A 24713-nucleotide genomic window follows, 5' to 3' on the forward strand; every position below is an offset into this window, starting at 1 on the left:
TAACAATTTTTCTATAATAAACATTAGTCATGCTGTCCATAATTATCAGAAAATCACACTTCTCAATCTAGATCATTCTGAGGAATATCAATGGATTTATATTATTGATGCAGTCTTTCTTTAAAAAAACATAAATCACATGATGGCATTAATGTGTCTAGATGTTTTTCTGAATAAGTGTTGTTTAGTTCCTAATGTAGTGTATCTTATCTCTGCCACATTATAGCATAGTTTCCTGGAGGGGTGTTAGCTATTTAGATGACCTCACAGTAATAATTTCTCTTAAATTATTGGTAGCACGCAAGTTATTTTCGAACTGAATTGCAAAAAAAAAAAAAAAAATTCCTAATTGAAAATATTGGCATTCTATTTCCATGTTAATTTTAATTACATATGTCATAAGACTATCTAGTTTCAGATATTTCTAGCCAAAAAAATAAAAAATGTTAATGACAAAATAATATACTAGACTAGAATGAAGCCAATGTGAGAACTTTAGCAATCATTGGTATACTCTAACCATCTCTCATAACCGCCCCGGCCTCTTCTCCATCCCCACTTCCACTATCTTAGTTCAACCACTATTTCTCTATAACCTCCCTGCCTTGTGCATCACTGTCCTCTAATCTAGTCGCCACTCTGCTGCAGTGTGATCTTCCAGAATGCAAACTTGAGCCTATCACTTCCTCGCTCAGAGTGCCTCAGGGGCTCCACACTGCTCATAGTATAAAGTCTAAGCAATCTAGTGTGGTAGGCCAAGCTCTTCCTGAGGTGGCCCCCACTCACCTCTGCAACCTCGCTTCCAGCGGACTCCAACCTTTCCTCTTCAACTCCAGAGATACAGAACTGACTCTCCTACAGCTCCTCAAGTATGTTATGTTCTTCCTGCTTCCCCATCTTCTCAAGTTATTCCCTCTGTCTGAAACACCCTCTCCCTTACTTATCCACCTAGTAAATTCTTGCTTATCCCTTAAATTTCAGATGTGGGACTTCTGGGCAGGCTTAGGGTCTCCTTCTCTGTGTTTCCATGGCACTTTATATATGCCTCCATTAAAGCAATCAGCTCATTATATTTTAATATTTGTTCCATGCCTGTCCCCTGTAGCATTGTAAACTTCCTAAAGGCAGGGGCTGGATCATTCCATTTTGGGGATGCTTAGCATAATGCCTAATTTGTAAGAGGTATGCAAAAGATTTTATCAGTGAGTGAGTGAGTGAATGAATGGGTCTGAAACCATGTCCTTTCTCTCAGCCACACACTTAAGGCTTCTTTAAATTTCACATTTTCTCGGCTATGCTCTGAACTGGGGTGGGAGAGCTCACAGCTGCATGTCTTCATCTGATGATACACTTGCAAGAGACCACCCATCTACATGGAACGCACACAGAAATAAAACTCGAGGTCCAGTGAAGCAAAACCATTAAGGCAGGAAATACATGAAATCACTTGGGATTCAAGAAATAGGAAGAATGAGAATTAAAAGGAATCAGTGTAGCTCAGACACAAATGGATTTGCCTTGGATTTTCAAAAAGCAGATAACAAGAAGTCTGCCCAGTTGTAGATTTTCATATGGGGCTGCATATCTTCTTAGTCTTCTCTAGGCCCTTCTCTCCACCCTTGGCCTTATATGAATCTGCTGGTCCCATCACTAGTGATAGTGATTACCCCTCATCAGAGGTGTCTCCTCATAAGAGGTTATAGTACATTGTGTCCTGTTTCTAGCAAAGTTCCTACTAAAAACAGTGCAAACAGAAGTAATCAACCTGAGCTTGTCACTTCCCTTGAGGAGAATCTTTGGTGTCATAACTCTTCTCTCAACCTCCATCAGGTAGAAGGCAAGCAGTCCCAAGGAGAGTTGCTCTATTTCCAGGAAACAGAGATGCTGATTTTCCTTCCCTCCATAAACATCATAATACAAAGGACCTATTTCTGTGTGTTGACCAAAGCCTGCTTTCCTTCAGACTTGTAGGACAGCAAATGAGGCCAGAGCAGTTGATACATTCTAAAAAGAAATATGATTACAAAATTCGTACTAACAATCAAGTAAGTAGCAATAAACAAAAATAATTGAGAAGAAAAGGTAAATATTTTTATAAAATTATAATTGCTAACTAGAGTATAAAAGAGAAGATTGCTTGCGATTTCGAAACATTGTCCAAGATAGTATTATCAGTGATTTTAGAAAAAGAATGTGTTAATTGAGACAATACAAATTTACAAGTATAAGTTTTGTTTTTTATTCCTAAAAGAATGTGGTGGTAGGCAGTACTGAACAGAGCAAATATTTCAGAAAGAAACACATGAAATGTAAACATTGATTCAAACAATTCCAAAGGGAAATACATTCCATCCAAGAATTCTGTGTATCAATGAGATAAGAGAAAATTGGGTCCATAAAAACAGATAATTTTATAAATAGACTACTAATACATCCAACAAATATTTAGTCATTGTCAACTGTGTGTCAGACACTATGCTAAGTAAGTTCTGGGAGAACCAAAATGAAAGACACATTCTTGGTCTCAAAGACAGTGTAGTGTCAAAACAACAAGAAAAGTAGCAACACTGTATGGTTAAAAGTTAACAGCATGAGTTCAGAGTGTGAGTCATGTCCTGGTTGGTGCCACCACACTGTGAGACCTCGGGCAAGTTGCTTAGCCTCTCTGTGCTTCCATTTCTTTCTCTTTCAAACAGTGATTATAATGTTAACTACTTCCCAGTTTTGCTGTCAGGATTAAATAAGACAATGCATATAAACTGCCACATGGTAAGCACTCAATCCATCTTAGCAATTATTTGAATTATGACATGATGAAGTCTATTTTCTGTGGTGGAGATACAGGCACTGCATCATGGCAGCACAGATGAGTTGGAAACTGAGACTTGTCTTTGTTGTCTCTGTGGAGAAATCAGGGGAGGGTTTTCAGCTTTTGAGGTACAGCTGAAAGCTTCAGTAGGTACGAGGTGAAGAAGAGAAGGACATTTTCAGTGGAGGAAGAAGCAGGTGGAAGGCATGGAGGCATGAAGGAGGGTTATGTGTTGGGGAATCCACAGATGATTCAGTACTCTCAGAGCATGGCCTGAGAAGAGAGGGATGTGACAGGAGACAAGGCTGGAGGAAGAGGTGGAGGACAGAGTGTGAATGGCCTTTGGTGCCATGGATGAGAGACAGAAAGAGAAGAGAAGGCCAAGTTTAGAGGTCCGGGGTACACCAATATGTATTGGATGGATTTGGAAAATGAGCCCACAGAGGAAGCTGAAAATGAACATCCAGAGAAGTAGGTGAGGAAAGAGGTCAAAGTAATATAATGGAAACCATGGGAAGTGGTGTTTCAAAAAGCATGGAGTGGCCAACAGGGTCACACTTCACAGATGGACAAAGTACTATGAGGGTACTTCAAAGGTTTGTGGAGGAGACTTCCAGGAAGATGGTTGACTAGAGGTGCCCAGAGTACATCCCTCCTGCAGAAGAAGATCAAAATGGGCCCACTGCCACCACTGCCGTAGTCACTGAAGCCATTGTCTAGTCCCCAAACCATTGTCCAGCACAAAGCAGGAGTCCTGTGGGTGGCCCATTGTGGCCGCCATTGACTCTACAGTTGTGAGGGAGGTGGCTGCAAGTGCCACCACCATTGCCTCATCCATGAGTTAACTCTGCTGCTGCCAATGACACTGCAGTGCAGGTGAACTGCTGACTACTCGACTAAATTGACACAAGGAGAGTCAACAGTGAAGTCCAGGGAAGCAGAGTACCAGAAGAAGCAACTGCTCTACCAGAAGACCAGACATCAATATAGAGATATTAGGAATATGAAAAAACAAGAAAATATGAGTCCACCCCAGGAATATAATAACTCTCAAGTATCAGACCCCATATAGCAGAAAACCCTTGTAATGACTATAAATGAATTCAGAGTAAAAATCTTAAGGAAACACAATGAGATACAGGACAATGTAGTTAGATGACACAATGAACTGAGCAAGAAGGTGGAAATTTACAAAGAGATTAATACTTTTAAAAAGAATGTAGTACAACTCATGGAACCGAAGGAGTCATTCAACAAAATAAAAAACACAACTGAGAGCTTAAGCAGCAAGCTAAAGCAAGCAAAAGAAAGAATCTCTGATCTTGAAGATAATCTCTTTGAAATTACTCGGGCAGACAAAAAAAGAAAAGAAAAAAGAAATTTGAAAATATGAAGAAAATCTAAGAGAGATAGTAGACAACCTTAAGTGCACAAACATCCAAATCATGGGTATTCATGAAGGGGAGGAGAATGAGAAGGCATTGAGAACATATTCAACAAAATAATAGTGGAAAACTTCCCAGGTATAGGGAAAGACATGGACCTTCAGATCCAGGAGGCTCAAAGATCCCCAAACGGATTCAATCCAAAAAGGTCCTCTCTGAGGCACATTATAGTCAAACTAGCAAAACTCAAAGACAAAGAGAGAATTCTAAAAGCAGCAAGAGAAAAGCACCAAGGGAGTCCCCATCAGACTAACAGCAGATTTTTCAACAGAAACTCTACAGGTCAGAAGAGAAAGGGATGATATATACAAAACACTAAAAGAAAAAAACTTCCAGCCAAGAATACTACACCCAGAAAGGCTATCATTCAGAAATGAAGGAGAAATAGTGTATTTTCTGGGGAAACAAAAACTATGAGATTCACCACCACATGACTAGCCCTACAAGAAATCCTCAAGGGAGTCCTGCATTTGGAATCTAGAAAATGATCATCACAATCATGAATACACAAGAAAGAAAACCCACTGGTAGAACAAAAATGCAAACAGGAAAGACAAAGAAACTGTATCTTACCACCTCAAAAAACCAACAAACACCAAAGAGAAACAATAAAAAGGAAAGAAAGAAACAAAAGATATTTAAAACATCCAAATGAAAATCAATAATATGCCAAAGTAAGACAATACCTTTCAGTAACAACCCTAAATGTAAATGGATTAAACTCCCCACTCAAAAGACATAGACTGTCTGATTGGATTAAAAAGCTAGACCCAACTATATGCTGTATACAAGAGACTCACATCACCTGTAAAGACACACACAAAGAGTGAAGGGATAGAAAAAAATATACCACACAAATGGAAATAAAAAATGAGCAAGAGTAGCTATTCTTATATCAGATAAAATAGACTTTAAACCAAAAACTATAAGAAAAGACAAAGAAGACCACTATATAGTAATGAAGGGATCTAACCAGCAAGAAGACATAACAATCATAAATATACACATGCACCCAACATCGGAGGACCTGGATATATAAAGCAAACACTATTAGACCTAAGGAAAGAGATAGAACCAAAGATGATAATATTTGGGGACCTGAACACCCCTCTCTCAATATTGGACATATCATCTAGGCAACAAATCAACAGAGAAACACAGAATTTAAACCACACTTTAGACCAATTGAACTTGGCAAATATCTAAAAAACATTTTATCCCACAACCACAGAACATACGTTCTTCTCATCAGCCCATAGAACATTCTCCAGGACATATAACATGTTAGGTCACATATCAATTCGCAACAAATATAACAAAGTTGAAATCATTTCGAGTATCTTCTTAGACCACAATGGATTAAAACTAGACATCAGTAAGAAGTGAAACTTTGGAAACTATACAAACACATGGAAATTAAATAACATGTCCCTGAACAACATATGGATCCCAGAAGAAATTAAACATGAAATCAAAACATTTCTCAAAACTAATGAAAATAAACATACATCATACCAAAACCTGTGGGATGTTGCAAAAGCAATTCTAAGAGGGAAATAAACACTTACACTAAAAGAACAGAAAGATCTCAAATAAACAACCTAACACTACACCTCAAAGAACTAGAAAGACAAGAACAATCCAATCCCCAGATTAACAGATGGAAAGAAATAATTAAGAATAGAGCAGGACTAAATGAAATAGAAACCCATAAAATGATAGAAAAGATCAATGAAACAAAAAGTTGGTTTTTTGGGAAGATAAACAAAATAGACAAACCATTAGCTAGGCTAACTAAAAAAAGAGAGAAGATCCAAATAACAAAAACCAGAAGTGAAAAAAAAAAGTTGCAACCGATAACCCAGAAATACAAAAAATCATTAGAGATTATTATAAACAACTATATGTCAACAAATTTGAAAACCTGAAGGAAATGGATAAAATTCTGGAGACATACAAACTACTGAGACTGAACCAAGAAGAAACAGAAAATTTGAATGGACCAATAACAAGCAACAAGACTGGAGCAGTAATCAGCAGTCTCCCAACAAAGAAAAGCCCAGGAACAGATGGCTTTACTGCTGAAAGGAATTAATACAATTCTCTTCAAGCAATTCCAAAAAATTGAAACAGAAGCCATTCTCCCAAACTCATTCTATGAGGCCAGCATCACCCTGACACCAAAACCAGACAAAGATACAATAAAAAAAGAAAACTACTGTCCAATGTCTCTGATGAACACAGACACAAACAAACCTCAATAAAATATTATCAAATAGAATACAGCAGCACATCAAAAAAATTATACACCATGATATAAGTAGGATTTATCCCAATGATGCAAGGATGGTTCAACATATGCAAGTCAATAAATGTGATACATCACATCAACATAATCAAGGACAAAAATTCTATGATTATCTCAATAGACTCAGAAAAAGCATTTGACAAAATTCACCATCTCTTCATTAGAAAGACTCTCAGCAAATTAGGTATAGAAGGAAAGTATCCCAACACAATAAATGCCATATATGACAAACCCACTGCCAATATCATCCTAAATGGGAACAAGACAAGGATGCCCACTCTCACCACTCCTATTTAACATAGTATTGGAAGTACTAGCCAGAGTGATCAGGCAAGAGAAAGAAATAAAGGGCATCCAAACTAGAAAGGACAAAGTCAGACTGTCCCCTTTTGCAGATGACATGACCTTATATATAGAAAAGCCTAAAGACTCTACAAAAAAACCTCTTTTTAGAGTTGATGAATGATTTCAGTAAAGTTGCAGAATAAAAAATCAACATGCAAAAATCAGTAGCATTCCAACAACAAACTAGCAGGAAAAGAAATCAAGAAAGCTAGCCCATTTTAAACAGTCATCAAAAAAATAAAATACCAAAGAATCTGTTTAACCAAGAAGGTGAAAGATCTCTACTGCAAGAACTAGAAATCACTGCTGAAAGAAATTAAAGAAGACACAAAAAGATGGAAAGACATTCCATGCTCGTGGATTGGAGGAATTAACATTGTGAAAATATCCATACCACCCAAAGCAATCTACAGATTTAATGCAATCCTCATCAAAATACCAATGACATTCTTCACAGAAATAGAAAAAAAATCCTAACGTTCATATGGAACAACAAAAGACCCTGAATAGCCAAAGCAGTCCTGTGCAAAAAAATAAAAATAAAAAATAAAGCCAGAGGCAAAACACTACCTGACTTCAAATTATACTACTAAACTATAGTAACCAAAACAACATGGTAGTAACATAAAAACAGACACCTGGACCTGTGGAAAAGAATAGAGAACCCAGAAATTAACCAACAAACTTACAGACAACTGATCTCTGATTAAGGCACCAAGAACATACACTGGGGAGAAGACTGCATCTTCAGTAATGGTGCTGGGAAAACTGGACATCCATATGCAGAAGAATAAAACTAGACCCATACCTTTCACTATATACCAAAATCAACTCAGAATGGATTAAAGACTTGTAAGACATGAAACTATAAAACTCCTAAAAGAAAAACATAAGGGAAACACTTCAGGAAGCAGGACTGGGCAAAGACTTTATGAATATGACCCCCAAAGTACAGGCAACAAAAGAAAAAATAAGCAAATGGGATTATATCAAACTAAAAAGCTTCTGCACAGCAAAAGAAACAATTAACAGATCAGAAAGACAACCTGTAGAGTGGGAGAAAATATCTGCAAACTATGCATCTGATAAAAGATAAATCACCAGAATATACAAGGAACTCAAACCACTTCACAATAAAAAAACAAATAGCCTGATTAAGAAATGGACAAAGGAGCTGAATAGACAGTTCTCAAAGAAAGATAAACAAATGGCCAACAGACACATGAAAAAATGCTCAACATCACTCAGCCTCAGGGAAATTCAAATCAAAACCATATTGAGATAGAATTTCACCCCAGTTAGACTGGCTATTATCAAAAAGAAAGAATAACAAATGCTGGTGAGGATGCAGAGAAAGGGGAACCCTTCTAAACTGTGGGTGGAACTGTAAATTGGTGCAGCAATTATGGAAAACAGTATGGAGCTTCCTCAAACAACTACTGATAGAACTGCCATATGATCCAGCAATTTCATTGCTGGGTATATACCCAAAGGAATGGAAATCATCATGTTGAAGGGATATCTACACTTCCATGTTTATTGCAGCTCTATTTATGATAGTCACAGGAAGGAACCAACCTAAATGTCCATCATTGGATGACTGGATAAGAAAAATGTGGTATATTTACCCAATGGAATACTACTCTGCCATAAAAAGAATGAAATACTGCCATTCGCATCAACATGGATGAACTTAGAGAAAATTATGTTAAGTGAAATAAACCAGGCACAGAAAGAGAAGTACCACATGTCCCCACTCATAAGTGGGAGCTAAAAAATAAACAAACAGATGAAAAGAAAGAAAGATACAACAATCACAATAATACATTGAACTTTCAAAAAGAGAGAACAGAACTGAGATTACCAGAGGTGGTATGGGGTGGGGGGTAAGAATGGAATTGGTAAAGGGCCACAAAAAACAATTACATTGTATAATGTTGAATATACTAATTATCCTGATTTGAGCATCACATATTGCATACAGGTATTGATATTCAACTCCGTACCCCACAGATAGGTACAGTAAATTATGTTAATAATAAGAATAAGTTTGTGGAAAAATAGAATTAATAGATATAGGGATCTTTCCTTGAACTTTTTGAAGACCCATTTTATGAAGATAGGAGAAGTATCAATCAAGTTTTGTAAGACAAAACTGTTCATCTATGTATATAATACTTGCACATAGTAACACTCATAGCTTCATACTTTTCTTGAATATTGGTGCATTTTTGCTGTTATAGTTTGTTTAGAAGGTAAACAAAGCAAACTGTGTGGCACTGTGTGAGGGAATAAAGCCTGGTGTTAATATTTTATATAATTCTTTGTTGATAGACAAAAAGATTTAATAATGGACTTATGTATTAGTTCCCCCCAAGTTATTCTAAATTATTTTTTACAAACATTATAATAATATTAAACAAATACAGAAAATGAAAAAATATATTTATGCCCACCCTCCAAAAAAATCAACCTATTTCCATTTTTCTGAGTTTTCTTTCATTTTACACATACACACAAAACACACACACACATATACACAGATATAATTTTGGATTGTGTTTTTCTATTACTGTATATTCCTTATAACAATAACTTTTTATGTTTGCAGAGCATTTCAAGTGTACTATAACTTCTTAACTTTTTCACTCTTGAGAAATTTCATTTATTCACTAATTCTTTTCTCCCTTTTTTCTTCCTTCATGTGATAAAAAATTATTTAGTTCCTACTATATTTAAGGTAATATTTAAACTTGAGTATAAAAACAGGAATAAGACAAGGGACTTGTTCTAAAGTTTTTATGGTCCTCAGGGTTTTTTATCCCTCAATTTTTCCCTTCTTTTGAACGGGACATTTTGTTGCTGTTGTTTTGGCCAATTGCTTTTCCAATGGATTGTAGCAATTTTTATTGCCATCAGCAATAAATTAAGTGTGGCAACTTTATAATCATTCACCAATATTGGCTATTCAACTGTAAATAGGTATTAAAATTTTATTTAATTGAATTTTCATTTAAAAAATCCTAGTACGATCAATAATTTCCCCCTATATTTGCTTATCATTGTGATTGTATTGCCTCTTATGTGAATTTTCTGTTCATGTTCTTTACTTATTTATACATTGGGGTCTCAATACTCCTGTCAATTTTTATGAACTTCTTATAATAATGTAGTTATTAATTATTTGTCATACTTTTAGCATATTGAGGATTTTTAAGAGATTATACAATATTTCAAATTATCTCCATACTTTTACAATGCTTTATCTCAACACTATGGATGAGAGATTTGTTTTAGCAAGTTTATTTTGAAGTCCACAGGCTGCTGCTCATAAAGACTATTGAAAAATGAAGAAAAATCAGTTACAAGTTGGACATACTTCTCAATCTTATTTAATTTTATATAGATTTTTTTTTCAAGAGAGCGATTCTTTAATCATATGCGGGACAGGTTAGAAAATTTATTTATGCTTACTTACTGTTCTTGTGTGCCTATATTAAAGTGTTGACGGTTTCTAAACTGAAACATACTATAAACAAGGATGATTTATAGCAACAGAGCTGCCAGATAAATTATAACATTATATTTTATTCTAATGTTCAAATACCATAATGCCAAGGCCATCTTTCCAGACTTTTTCTCAAAGCACTGTATCTCAGAAGAAAAGCCATGTGCAAATTTTAAAGAATTAATCTTACTTTCAGAATGTTAAGGTCTGTTTAACAAGGTTTCATTCACTTCACTATCATATATAAAACATGTTTGGTTCTTAGATTATGGTCAAATATTCAGTCTTATAATGGGGCAGGGTATTGGTGTTTTTGTTTTGCTCAGTGTGTATTCTTTTGCCAACAATAACACAATCGCACTAATCAAAACAATAACTCCATTTTGTAAATGCCTCTAACAGGAATTTGGGGAATTGAAAGACCCCAGAAAAAATTAATTGTGACAGTGAGTATTATTTCTGAAATAATCTCATTTTATTCAAAGCATCTCCCAAAGTACTCAACAGAATTAAAGGGAAAGGGTGAGAGAAAAAAAAGTTTAAAGGTTTAAGTGAATACCAGCTAATAAATGTAGAGTGAAGGACAGAATTTAAAAATCAGAATTTTGCAGCTCCCAATGTAATTGCTTTGGACAAGGATCACAAATGAATACTAAAACCATTTACTGAAAAGTTGCTGGGAAACAGAGTATTCATCCAGTCTCAAGGAATTATTATTTTTTTAAAAAACAGATGAATTATTAAATAAAAAGAGGAAAATATACCTCTTCTAACAAAGAGATCTGGTAAAGCACCTGAACCTAATGACCCAGCAGTATCACCAATAAGGGGACAACCTGACGTATGTGCCTCCTAATGGAATGCTGTAGCACTTAGGTAGTATTTCTGCAAGCAAGTTTACCTTGAGTCTAATCATAAGGAACAATTAGACAAATCCAAAATGTGGGATATTCTACATAATAACTGATCTGGGCTCCTCAATACACACACACATGTGCGCACAGGCACACCCTTCCAACATTTGGTAACTAGTTCATTGCTGATGTCTTATCTACATCAGTGAAACTATTCCAGATGTAAAACCGGGGGTGGGGAGGGTAGTTCAAGGATTTTATCTGCTCACACATGTCTTGTGTGCTTGTATCTGCTCCTGGCAGTGTTTAGTCTTCCCTCCCACTACTCTCAGTGACCCCAAACTGAACTACATCTCAAACAACTCACACTTTCCAAATGTTCATGCCATTTCCTCAGCCTGAAACACTGTTCCTATTATTTCACTTGTCAAAATCATACTCAGTCTTTAAGGCTTAATTAAAATTCTCCTTCCTCCTAGAATGTCTTTTCTAGACCGCTACCTCTTCCTTCTAACTGGAAGCAATCACCACCTACTGTGTGCTCCCTGTACCTCTCCTGAAACACATATACCTCATTCTTTCTTACCTTGTGGTCACTTGTGACCAACTCATATTCCCTACAGAAAGAAAGTTCTGTTTAATTCTGATGCATAAGGTGAAGTCCAGATCCCTTAAAATAATGTACAAGGCTCTTGTGACTTGGTGCCTGCTCCCTTTCTCTCTTGAGCCTTATTTCTTGGCACTACCCTCAATGAACCTGATACCAGAGGTATAATATAGCCAATTTTCTTCTAGAGACTTCTGGGCCTCTCAGATTCAGGTCCCTCAATTCCATGGGCTATGGAGGTAAAGTGCTCCTCAGGATTCCTATAGATTCCTGGAGCCTTTCATTCTGGCACAATCTGAAATGCTGGTAACTTTACCAGGCTACCACAGCAGCTGCTTTCCTCTGTGCGTTACCCTGTTACAATTCGGGAAAATAAAACCAAAACCTTTCTCCTGCAAAAGCATTGAAGAGTTTGCTTTATGAAGGAGACCAAGGAGGATTTACATTGCAATGATGCCATGACTTCCCTGAAAAGTAAGCATCAGCTTGCCCTCTGCTCTACTGAGGCCCAGCCACTCCATCACACTGCCCCCTCTTTCCACCTTATTTTTGTCTTGTCTTCGTACTCTCTTTCCATCCCTCCCAGAGTAAAACTTTGGCACCAGCCAACCCCTAGAAGTTTTATCCCAACTGCTTGACAAGGTATTAAACACAACAAAACAAACAATAACAAAACCCCATAGTTTTCTCCTTAAAAGAAATTCTACGGCCAACTGTTCAGATAATTTTTTAAATATCCATTATAAATCCATTCATGCCTTGCTGCATAGTTCTCTATACATGCCATCCTGTTTCCTACTTTAATGCCTTTGTACTTTCTGTTCTTTCTGCCTAGACTAACCTTCCCTCCACAGTCTTCTTGGCAACTTATGCATCCACACTCAAGACTCACCTCCATGCAGTCTTCTCTGGTCCACAGTAGAAGGTCCCATCACCCTTCTTTGACACCACCACTGTGTGCAGTATTTATCTTTCACTGGGCTGTAATGATCCCTTGTATACGTCTGTCTTCCATGCCAGACTGTGGGCTCCTTGAGAGCACACACAGCACTTCATCTACCTTTAAAATCCCAGTTTCTATCCCAGAGCCTGATTAATATAATACATGCTAAATATTTATCAAATGATGGATTAAGAATAAATGAACTTTTCCCAGACCTGAAATTTAAGACTTTCTAGACATATAAAGAAAATCTGTAAAATGTTGTAACTGTCACTTGTTTCAAAGGACACCTTCTAATTTGGAGCATTTATGAACCTCACGGTGCAAACAGAATATTTACCTAACTGGCTCTGATGTTCTTCAGGTCACTAATCTGAAAAGCTTCTGAGTCAAAAAACAAAAAACAAAACCATTAAAAATAAATCCTGTTGACTGGAATAGTGTGTGTCACTTGTTCAGCAAAGCTGCCCTCCCATAAGCAGCATGAGGCAGTTTTCAGTGGAGGTCTCTTCTCCTCCTGCTGGCTTAGATTTGCTGCTACTTGATTACAAAGTTGTGTTTACTTAACAGCAGCAAGGCCTTATGATAACTTGCCTGACGAATGGGCATGATGACATCTCTTGCTCCCTGTCTTGGTAATGGATTGGTTATCTGGATCTTAAGCTCACTAACAAAAATATATAAACAATGGGCAATTCTGTATTCATCTTGAACTGAAGGATGCTGTAGGAATATTTTCTGGTTTTTATTTAGTTATATAATTATTACATCAATCAATTTAATTTTTTAAAAAAGTTTTTATTGAGATATAATGCATATACCATAAAACTCACCAGTTTAAAGTATACAATTCAATGATTTTTAGTATACTCATAGAGTTGTGTGGCCATCACTGCAATCTAATTCCAGAACACTTTTATCATCCCCAAAAGAATCCCCTTTCCCATTGCCAGTCACTCCCTGTCCCTCTCCCACCCTCCAGCGTGCCCTAGGCAACCACTAATCTACTTTCTGTTTGTATATATTTGCCCATTCTAGACTTTTCATATAGATGGAATCATGCAATATGTGGCCTTTTGGGTCTGGCTTCCTTTACTTACGATGTTTTCAAGGTTCATCCACATAGTAGCATGCATTAGTACTTCATTTTATTACTAAGTAATATTTCATTGTATGGACATAGCACATTTTGTTTATTCTTTCATCAGTTCATAGACATTTGGGATGTTTTCATTTTTTTTCTGTTATGAAAAATGCAGCTATGAACATTCATATACAAGTTTTTGTGTGGACATATGTTTTAACTTCTCTTGGGTATAAACCTAGACATGGAATTGCTGGGTCATATAGTAACTCTGTGTTTAACTTTCTGAGGAACTGCCAGACTGTTTCCCAAAGTAGCTGGTCTGTTTTGCATTTCTACCAGCAGTATGTGAGGATTCCAATTTGTCCACATCCTCACCAACACTTTTTTTTTTTTTTTTTTTTTTGTCTTTTTCGTGACCGGCACTCAGCCAGTGAGTGCACCGGCCATTCCTATATAGGATCCGAACCCGCGGCGGGAGCGTCGCCGCGCTGCTAGCGCAGCACGCTACCGAGTGCGCCACAGGCTCGGCCCCTCACCAACACTTTTTATCTGTCTTTTTAAATTATAGCCACCCAGTAGATATGGTGTGGTATTTCATTATGCAATTATCTAATAGCTAATGATGTTAATCAATTCAATTTTGAGGCCATATATTTTAATGAACAATTATAGTGATGAAACATGGCATTCCATTTCAATAATTTAATTTTTAATGATTTTGAATAAAGTGATAAAGAGCATATAGGCTGTTAAAGGTCATACTTTAGCAAGTGTACTTCATTTATAGCTTATCTTAAAAATTGTAACTTGGCTACATAAAAGTAAAATCTTAATGAAAACTTCAGAGACAGTTTCATAGGACAAATTCCTCACAGGATAATGAAACATACTTGGGTATTTTCAAATATAGGGCAAAGAGACAAACTTTGCATCTTTTACTTGATATTTTTGTTTAAGCAATTTTGTTTCTATTGGGGGAATATCTAAACTCTTCCAATTCTCTTAACACGAATAAAATAGCATTCACATCTGGAACCCAGACCACATGCGATGGCTCCACAGGGTTAGGACATTCTTTGTTTTGAAACAAGGAGGTAGAAAAATTAATGTCTTCCTAGCAAAAGATTACAAAGTTACAATAAAATTAAAAGAATGAACAGATTGATTATATTTTTGGGTGGTGTACAGAACTGTTAAATGAAATTAGAGATCACAGTTGTTTTTTTTTTTTTAATTTTATTTTGTCGATATACCTTTTGGCTGATTATTGCTCCCCATCACCAAAACCTCCCTCCCTTCTCCCTCCCCCCCCCAACAATGTCCTTTCTGTTTGCTTGTCGTATCAACTTCAAGTAATTGTGGTTGTTATATCTTCTTCTCCCCCCGTTTTTTTTTTTTTGTGTGTGTGTGTGTGTGTATGTGTGTGAATTTATATATTAATTTTTAGCTCCCTCCAATAAGTGAGAACATGTGGTATTTCTCTTTCTGTGCCTGACTTGTTTCACTTAATATAATTCTCTCGAGGTCCATCCATGTTGTTGCAAATGGCAGTATTTCATTCGTGTTTATAGCTGAGTAGTATTCCATTGTGTAGATGTACCACATTTTCCGTATCCACTCATCTGATGATGGACATTTGGGCTGGTTCCAACTCTTGGCTATTGTAAAGAGTGCTGCTATGAACATTGGGGAACAGGTATACCTTCGACTTGATGATTTCCATTCTTCTGGGTATATTCCCAACAGTGAGATAGCTGGGTCGTATGGTAGATCTATCTGCAATTGTTTGAGGAACCTCCATACCATTTTCCATAGAGGCTGCACCATTTTGCAGTCCCACCAACAATGTATGAGAGTTCCTTTTTCTCCGCAACCTCGCCAGCATTTATCGTTCAGAGTCTTTTGGATTTTAGCCATCCTAACTGGGGTTAGATGGTATCTCAGTGTGGTTTTGATTTGCATTTCCCGGATGCTGAGTGATGTTGAGCATTTCTTCATATGTCTGTTGGCCATTTGTATATCTTCCTTAGAGAAATGCCTACTTAGCTCTTTTGCCCAATGTTTAATTGAGTTGCTTGTTTTCTTCTTGTAAAGTTGTTTGAGTTCCTTATATATTCTGGATATTAATCCTTTGTCAGATGTATATTTTGCAAATATTTTCTCCCACTCTGTTGGTTGTCTTTTAACTCTGTTAATTGTTTCTTTTGCTGTGCAGAAGCTTTTTAGTTTGATATAATCCCATTTGTTTATTTTTCCTTTGGTTGCCTGTGCTTTTGGGGTCGTATTCATGAAGTCTGTGCCCAGTCCTATTTCCTGAAGTGTTTCTCCTATGTTTTCTTTAAGAAGTTTTATTGTTTCAGGGCGTATATTTAAATCCTTAATCAATTTTGAGTTGATTTTAGTATACGGTGAGAGCTATGGATCTAGTTTCATTCTCCTGCATATGGATATCCAGTTATCCCGGCACCATTTGCTGAAGAGGCAGTCCCTTCCCCAGTGAATAGGCTTGGTGCCTTTGTCAAAGATCAGATGGCAGTAAGTGTGTGGGTTGATTTCTGGATTCTCTATTCTATTCCATTGGTCAGTGTGTCTGTTTTTATGCCAGTACCATACTGTTTTGGTTATTATGGCTTTGTAGTATAGCTTAAAGTCAGGTAGTGTTATGCCTCCAGCTTTATTTTTTTTGCTCAGCATTGCTTTGGCTATGCGTGGTCTTTTATTGTTCCATATAAATGACTGGATAGTTTTTTCCATTTCTGAGAAAAATGTCTTTGGAATTTTGATGGGGATTGCATTGAATTTGTATATCACTTTGGGTAGTATGGACATTTTCACTATGTTGATTCTTCCAATCCAAGAGCATGGGATATCTTTCCATCTTCTTGTATCCTCTGTAATTTCTCTCAGCAGTGGTTTGTAGTTCTCATTATAGAGATTTTTCACCTCCTTGGTTAACTCAATTCCTAAGTATTTTATTTTTTTGGTGGCTATTGTAAATGGGCGGGCTTTCTTGCTTTCTCGTTCTGCATGTTCACTATTGGAGAAAAGAAATGCTACTGATTTTTGTGTGTTGATTTTGTATCCTGCTACTGTGCTGAAATCATTTATCAATTCCAGCAGTTTTTTTGTAGAGGTTTTAGGCTGTTCGATATATAGGATCATGTCATCTGCAAACAGGGACTGTTTGACTTCCTCTTTTCCAATCTGGATGCCCTTTATTTCCTTCTCTTCTCTGATTGCTCTGGCTAGTACTTCCAACACTATGTTGAATAGGAGTGGTGAGAGTGGGCATCCTTGTCTAGTTCCTGTTCTTAAAGGAAAAGCCTTCAGCTTTTCCCCATTCAGGATGATATTGGCAGTGGGTTTGCCATGTATGGCTTTAATTCTGTTGAGATACTTTCCCTCTATACCTAACTGATAGAGGGTATTTGTCAAGAATGAGTGCTGAACTTTATCAAATGCTTTTTCAGCATCTATAGATATGATCATATGGTCCTTGTGTTTGAGTTTATTAATATGGTGTATCACATTTATTGATTTGCGTATGTTGAACCAACCTTGCATCCCTGGGATGAATCCCACTTGATCGTGATGAATAATTTTTCGTATGTGTTGCTGTATTCTGTTTGCTAGTATTTTAGTGAGGATTTTTGCATCGATATTCATCAAGGATATTGGCCTGTAGTTTTCTTTTTTGGTTATATCTTTACCTGGTTTTGGTATCAGGATGATGTTTGCCTCATAGAATGAGTTTGGGAGATTTGCGTCCGTTTCAATCTTTTGGAATAGTTTGTAAAGAATCGGTGTCAATTCCTCTTTGAATGTTTGGTAAAATTCTGCTGTGAATCCATCTGGTCCTGGGCTTTTCTTTGTTGGGAGCCTTCTGATAACAGCTTCAATCTCCTTTATTGTTATTGGTCTGTTCAGATTTTCTACGTCTTCACGGTTCAGTTTTGGGAGCTTGTGTGTGTCCAGAAATTTATCCATTTCCTCCAGATTTTCAAATTTGTTGGCGTATAGTTGTTTATAGTAGTCTCGAATGATTCCTTGTATTTCAGATGAATCAGTTGTAATATCGCCTTTTTCATTTCTAATTTTTGTTATTTGAGTCTTCTCTCTTCTTTTTTTTGTTAGCCATGCTAATGGTTTGTCAATTTTATTTATCTTTTCAAAAAACCAACTTTTTGATTCATTGATCTTTTGAATTGTTTTTTGGTTTTCAGTTTCATTCAGTTCTGCTCTGATCTTAATGATTTCTTTCCGTCTGCTAACTTTAGGTTTGGATTGTTCTTGTTTTTCTAGTTCTTTAAGGTGAAGGGTTAGGTTGTTCACTTGCCATCTTTCCATTCTTCTGAAGTGATCGTTTAATGCAATAAATTTCCCCCTCAATACTGCTTTTGCAGTATCCCACAGGTTTTGGTATGATGTATCATTGTTTTCATTAGTTTCAATAAATTTTTTGATTTCCTGCTTGATTTCTTCTTGGACCCATATGTCATTAAGTAGAATGTTGTTTAATTTCCATGTGTTTGTATAGTTTCCAGAGTTTCGCTTGTTATTAATTTCTAGTTTTAATCCATTGTGGTCTGAGAAGATACATGGGATAATTCCAATTTTTTTGAATTTATTGAGACTTGATTTGTGACCTAATATGTGATCTATCCTGGAGAATGATCCATGTGCTGATGAGAAGAATGAATATTCTGAGGTTGTTGGGTGGAATGTTCTGTAGATATCTGCCAATTCCAATTGGTCTAGAGTCTTGTTTAGATCTTGTGTTTCTCTACTGATTCTTTGCCTAGGTGATCTGTCTAATATTGAGAGTGGGGTGTTCAGGTCCCCTGCTATTATGGTATTAGTGTCTATTTCCTTCTTTAGGTCTAAGAGAGTTTGTTTTATAAATCTGGCTGCTCCAACATTGGGTGCATACATATTTATGATTGTTATGTCTTCTTGATGGATCAGTCCTTTTATCATTAAGTAGTGTCCCTCATTGTCTCTTTTTATGGTTTTTAGTTTAAAGTCTATTTTGTCCGAAATAAGAATAGCTACTCCAGCTTGTTTTTCTTTTCTGTTTGCATGGTAAATCTTTTTCCATTCTTTCACTCTTAGTCTGTGTGAATCGTTATGGGTGAGGTGGGTCTCTTGTAGGCAGCATATAGTTGGGTCCTCCTTTTTGATCCAGTCAGCCAGTCTGTGTCTTTTTATTGGGGAATTTAAGCCTTTTACATTAAGAGTTGTTATTGAAAGGTGTTGATTTATTCCTAGCATTTTATTGGTTGTTTGGTTGTCTTAGGTGTCTTTTGTTCCTTGCTTTCTGATTTACTGTTTGGTTTCTGTGTTTGTTGGTTCCTTAGGTTGTAGATAGCGTTTTTGTTAGCTTGTTTTCTCTTCATGAATGCCATTTTTATTATACTAGTGGGTATTGATTTTTCTTGGGTTTTTATGGCAGTGGTAGTTATTTTTCAGGAACCAAACCCAGTACTCCCTTGAGGATTTCTTGTAAGGGGGGTCGTGTGGTAGTGAACTCCTGCAGTTTTTGTTTGTCTGAGAAATATACTATTTGCCCTTCATTTCGGAAGGATAGCCTTGCAGGGTAGAGTTTTCTTGGCTGGCAATCTTTGTCTTTTAGTATTTTGAAAATATCATCCCATTCCTTTCTAGCTTTTAGGGTTTGTGATGAAAAGTCTGATGTTAGCCTGATTGGGGCTCCCTTATAGGTGATTTGACGCTTCTTTCTTGCAGCTTTTAAGATTCTCTCTTTGTCTCTGAGTTTTGCCAATTTGACTATGACATGTCTTGGAGAAGGCCTTTTTGGGTTGAATACGTTTGGAGATCGTTGAGCTTCCTAGATCTGAAGATCTGTGACTTTTCCTATACCTGGGAAGTTTTCTGCCACTATTTTTTGAATATGTTTTCAATGGAATCTCCATTTTCCTCCCCTTCTGGAATACCCATGACTCAGATATTTGAGCGCTTAAGGTTGTCTGATATCTCTCTCAGATTTTCTTCAATGTCCTTGATTCTTTTTTCTTTCTTTTTGTCTGCTTGTGTTATTTCAAACAGCCCATCTTCAAGTTCAGAGGTTCTCTCTTCAACTTCGACAAGCCTGCTGGTTTAATTCTCCGTTGTGTTTTTTATTTCGCTGTATAACTTCTTCAGTTCAGCAAGTTCTGCTACATTTTTTTCCAGGACATTGATTTCCTTGTACATTTCCTCTTTCAGATCCTGTATACTTTTCCTCATTTCATCATGATGTCTAGCTGTGTTTTCTTGTATCTCATTCAGTTTCCTTAGAATTATCACTCGAAATTCCTTGTCAGTCATTTCAAGGGCTTCTTGTTCTATAGGATCTAGAGTTTGAGATTTATTAACTTTTGGTGGTGTACTTTCTTGATTTTTTGTATTTCTGGTATCTTTTTTTTTATGTTTATTCATTGTGGCAGGGGGTTTCACAGTCCACTGTTTTGAGACTAATGACTAACTAGGATGTTGCTGTGGTTGCCAATTTCGTATGGCTACCTCCATGGCTGCTCAGTTGGCCTCTAGTGCCTTGTGTGTGTGGTTGCCTCGGGTCTTGGGCTTCTCCAGGGGGCCACCTTTCTGGTCAGCTTGGACTCTGCTGGGCTGGTGGATCACGTACCACAGGGTGTGTGATCGCTGTTGAGCTTTCACTTCCTGTGCAGGACTTCTCCCTGTTCCGTGTGCTCTGGCTCAGGCTGTTGGATCGTGCAGTGGTGACCCCACCGGGTGTGTGGTTTCTGTCGAGTCTCCGCCTCCCTGGCCACATGTCTCCCCACTCTGTGCGCACTGTGCTGGGCTGGGGCGTGTCTTCTGCAACCCTCGTCTATCAGCTGGGCCTTCAAGACCCTGCTCGGCACCGCCTCGCCCAGGAAGTCTACCAGGTTTCTGCTAGGCACAGACGACTGGTCGCTCTGGGTGCCTTTGTAGCACTGTGTAGATCTTTCTCGGGAGTTGTTCACCTTTGTATCCCCCCGGTATAAGCCAAGTCTAGTTCCCGCCTGCAACCAGCTCTCCGGCAGGTTCAAGCGGACCTGGGAACTCTCCTACCACACTATTCCCAACCAGAAATTGGTTAGGCTTTTTCCCGAACTGGTGGCCACAGAGATGGTAACTGCCTCTCAGCAACAAGAAGTTTACCGGGGGCCGGAGTCCAGGGTGTGGTGGAGTGACAGTCGGCCCGCCTGTACTTCCTTGCCCTCCCGACACTGGCCGGGGTTGCCCCATGCCACCAACCCGCCAGAGAACCGTGGAGAGAGTGGGAGGGGAGGCCGGCCCGCAGGCTCCGGAAAGCCCCGCGCTGGGCCAAGCAAGTGGGAGGGCTCAGTGACGGCTGAGCCGGCTGGAGCTGCCTGCACCTGGGAAAATGGAGGCAGCACCGGGGCGGTGAGTGGCCTGGTGATGCAGGCGGGAGCCGGTTGGGCATCACCCCCCCAAACAGGGCTGGTCCAGGGGTCACTCACAGGGTTGTGCCAGGTCGGGCGCTCACTCTCTGCCTCTGGTTTGCCGCCTTCCCTGTTCTCAGAGATCACAGTTTAAACAGTAGTTTAAATCAAGCACTTTTTTCCTTGATCTGAACTTTATTTTTTTTCTCTAATGAAAAGGCCTAATCTGTGCATCTGAGAAAAAAGCAGGATGCAATATTTATGTAACCCATTTTCAATTATCGCCCTAATGTTGTATTTAAGGTCAATAAAATGTAAATTTGTCCTACAAATAAAATTTGAAAAGTACAAATCCATATACCATTTCTGGCATTTTCCCTGACAGCCAGCTCTGGAATCATGGAATGGAAAAACACTGCTCTTGTTCACCTAGTTTAGGAAGCATATCTTACAGAATTATAAAAGTAATGTGATCCTGAATGCAAAACAAGGAGATGGCATCTTTAAACCACATTCATCACTTCCTTATCTGAGTGTTGTGCCAGTTAGTTTAGGGGGAAAAGTACTGAGAAACAGGATACACATAAAAAATTTAAGAGTTGAAAAGTGCAACCTATTTTTTTTTTAATAAAAAGAAACAAAGCTTTTAACCTGAATAAAAAAAGTGAGCTATTAGTGAACAATTAACTGTCTCTGAGCCTTTATATAAAAATGTGTTCACTTTCTTTTCAAGAGATGAAGCATTATAAAATGAGCTATAGATTTTTAGGTTAGGCATAAATAAGAATTTATCGGGCCGGCCCGTGGCTCACTCAGTAGAGTGTGGTGCTGATAACACCAAGGCCACGGGTTCGGATCCTTAGAAGAAAAAAATAAATAAATAAAAAATAAGAATTTATCAAAAAATAGATTCATTAGCTACATGAACTGTCTTCAAAATAAAATGTATTAGATTTGTTTATATTAATTCAGGTAACATTTATCTGAAAATAAGTGGCAAGATAATAACCTCCTAAGAAGTTTTCTGACTCTGAGATTCTGTAACACCTTTTGCAAAATGTTAGAGACAACCCCAAAACTTTATAATGACATTGCCTTACTAAAGTGATTTTATGCTTTAGGTGTAAAGAAATATAAGACAGAAGATAATTTTTTTTAGTTTGCATAAATGATTTTTATATTGTTAGTTCACATAAATGGTTATTGGAAATATATCTTTCATACTAAATTATAATCACAAAATTATCTTTATATTAAATATTTTTAGGGATTGATAATACTTTCCAGACATAAAAAATTGAAGGAACTTTCTCTATCCGAGTGTGACAGAATTACCGATTTTGGAATCCAGGTAAGATAATTAAGGCCTTCTGTTAAAGAATTAATGTGGAAAATTAAGCATGAATTGAATAAACTTTTTAGGTCACAGTAGAAAAAAAGAAGTGATTGGAAATGTAACAACACGTATGTAATCTTGGTTGAGCCAAGATCAACTCCGGACTTTTAATCAGGTCTCCACAGCCTAAAGTGACTGAGAATTTGTTTTCCCATTTTTCCTTGTCTACTCGTTTCCTTCCTCATGTCAGACTCATAGGATAAATAGGGACATTTTAGTTAGAGACTAATGAATTGCAATGTGGTAAAAGTCTTTTCATACAAAGAAAGTGTACTTAGATAGAAATGTTATATAATCTAACCATAAAAATTTGGGGAGTTTGAAAATATATGGCAGATACTTAATAATTAGGAACTTAAGTTACTCAAACGTACTTGGTAGCATACTTTATTGGATTGGAAAGCTTGTGATAAGTAATTGGACAGGATAAATAATTATGTGCTTAACTGATAATTCAAGAACTCACAAGAAAGGTAAATTTACTAGACCTGGTCTTGAGTGATGTGCAAGGAGTCATAAAGTAGGTTTTGAGAGCAAGCCACAGTGTAATTTTTATCAAATTAAGCATCTTAATGAGCTGTTGAGGATGAAAAAACCCAAAATCATGTGTCATACATGTATTGAACAAGGAGGGAAAAAATAACCTAGGAATATGAAAACTGAAACACATTAGAAGCTCCACATAACTGTGTCTTGAGTGTTTACAACCATAACCATTTATGAAAACCTGGGGCTAAACTAACAGAGAAAGAGAGAGACAGAGAGACAGAGAGAGAGAGAAGAGAGAGAGACAGAGACAGAGAGAGACTCTCGTACTGAGATAAAAGGATTTATTCCACAAGTGGAAAGATAATGCAAGCAATAGCTGAGAAGTCCACAGAGAAGAGCAGACTTGAAGTTGTCTTCCATGAATCTGAAATGGACTTTACAGAAAGCTTTAACATGACTAATAGGAGAGTGTTAAAATACCATACAAACTGGTGGGCTGTACAGGGTCCCAGGTCAAAGGGTGCTCTAAACCTTAGCATTGAATTTTAGGCTTCTAGAGCTGAAGTAATTTTAGAAACATCTAAACCAATCCCTGATTTTACTGGTGAGAAAACTAAAGTCCTGCAGGGCTTAAGTGACTGGTCCAAAGTCTTATACCTTCTCAGCAAACTAATTTAAGTACAGTTTTATAGAAACAAAAGGTAGAAATAGGGAATTACTGTTTCAAGTGGTTCATTGACCACATGGCTTAGTGGGAAAAGAAATGTTTTCAAATTATTTTGCTGTATCTCAATGTGCCTGGACAGTGTAATAATACATAAGGGAAAGTGACACACCATTAAGAAATCTTCTTTAAGAGGCATTAGGGCCAAGAAATGTCAATTTCCTCCAATTTCAGACCATGGGTGGGTACTAAGGTTCCAACAAGTCCCTAAGGAATCTGCCTAGTAGTATACCCAATTGTATAAAGGAGTTAAAAAGAACAAACACTCTCCTTCAAAACAAAGATACCAGAGAAAACTAGAAACTTCCATATTGGACAAGATTATAACTCTATAAAAACAGAAAGTGTTATAAAACAGAAGCATGTAACTTACTAGGAGTAAAGCCAAAATTCTTCTCTAAGGTTAAACCATGATTTACTTACTGCTGTTAATTTAAGGGTTAAACATGCATCTACACAGAGCTTTATCCATGAATATGATATAGTTAGGCTTTTAAAAGGTCTTTGACAAGGTGATAGACCAAAGGTTATTAAAATAAAACAGTTAAAATATTAACATTTCTAATATTGGGTTATATGATGATGAATTACATTTGGCCTGTAAATATAAATCATTCAGAAGGATTGAAATCTACCATGGTGATGACATAGTCTCTCAATATAAATCACTTATTAATTTTTTTAATGCTCCTTAGGATGAGAGCGTGTTGACCAAAGTCTGATACTAAGTATCAGGAGGCCAGTGTTTTCTGTCATTTCATGTTGATTCTGTGGGTTCCAGGCATTTTTCTT

At 37.2% G+C, this 24713-nt stretch overlaps 1 protein-coding gene across 1 annotated transcript in view; it reads left to right on the top strand.

The window, feature by feature from the left end:
• FBXL13 (F-box and leucine rich repeat protein 13) overlaps positions 1–24713 on the top strand; it is a 242872-nt gene that overhangs the window by 180164 nt on the left and 37995 nt on the right. The window contains exon 18 of the mRNA XM_063101040.1: positions 22580–22663. Coding sequence (XP_062957110.1) covers positions 22580–22663 — 84 coding nt within the window. The remainder of the gene's footprint in view (positions 1–22579; positions 22664–24713) is intronic.

This window comes from Cynocephalus volans, chromosome 6, assembly GCF_027409185.1.
Source record: "Cynocephalus volans isolate mCynVol1 chromosome 6, mCynVol1.pri, whole genome shotgun sequence".
Taxonomy (NCBI): domain Eukaryota; kingdom Metazoa; phylum Chordata; class Mammalia; order Dermoptera; family Cynocephalidae; genus Cynocephalus; species Cynocephalus volans.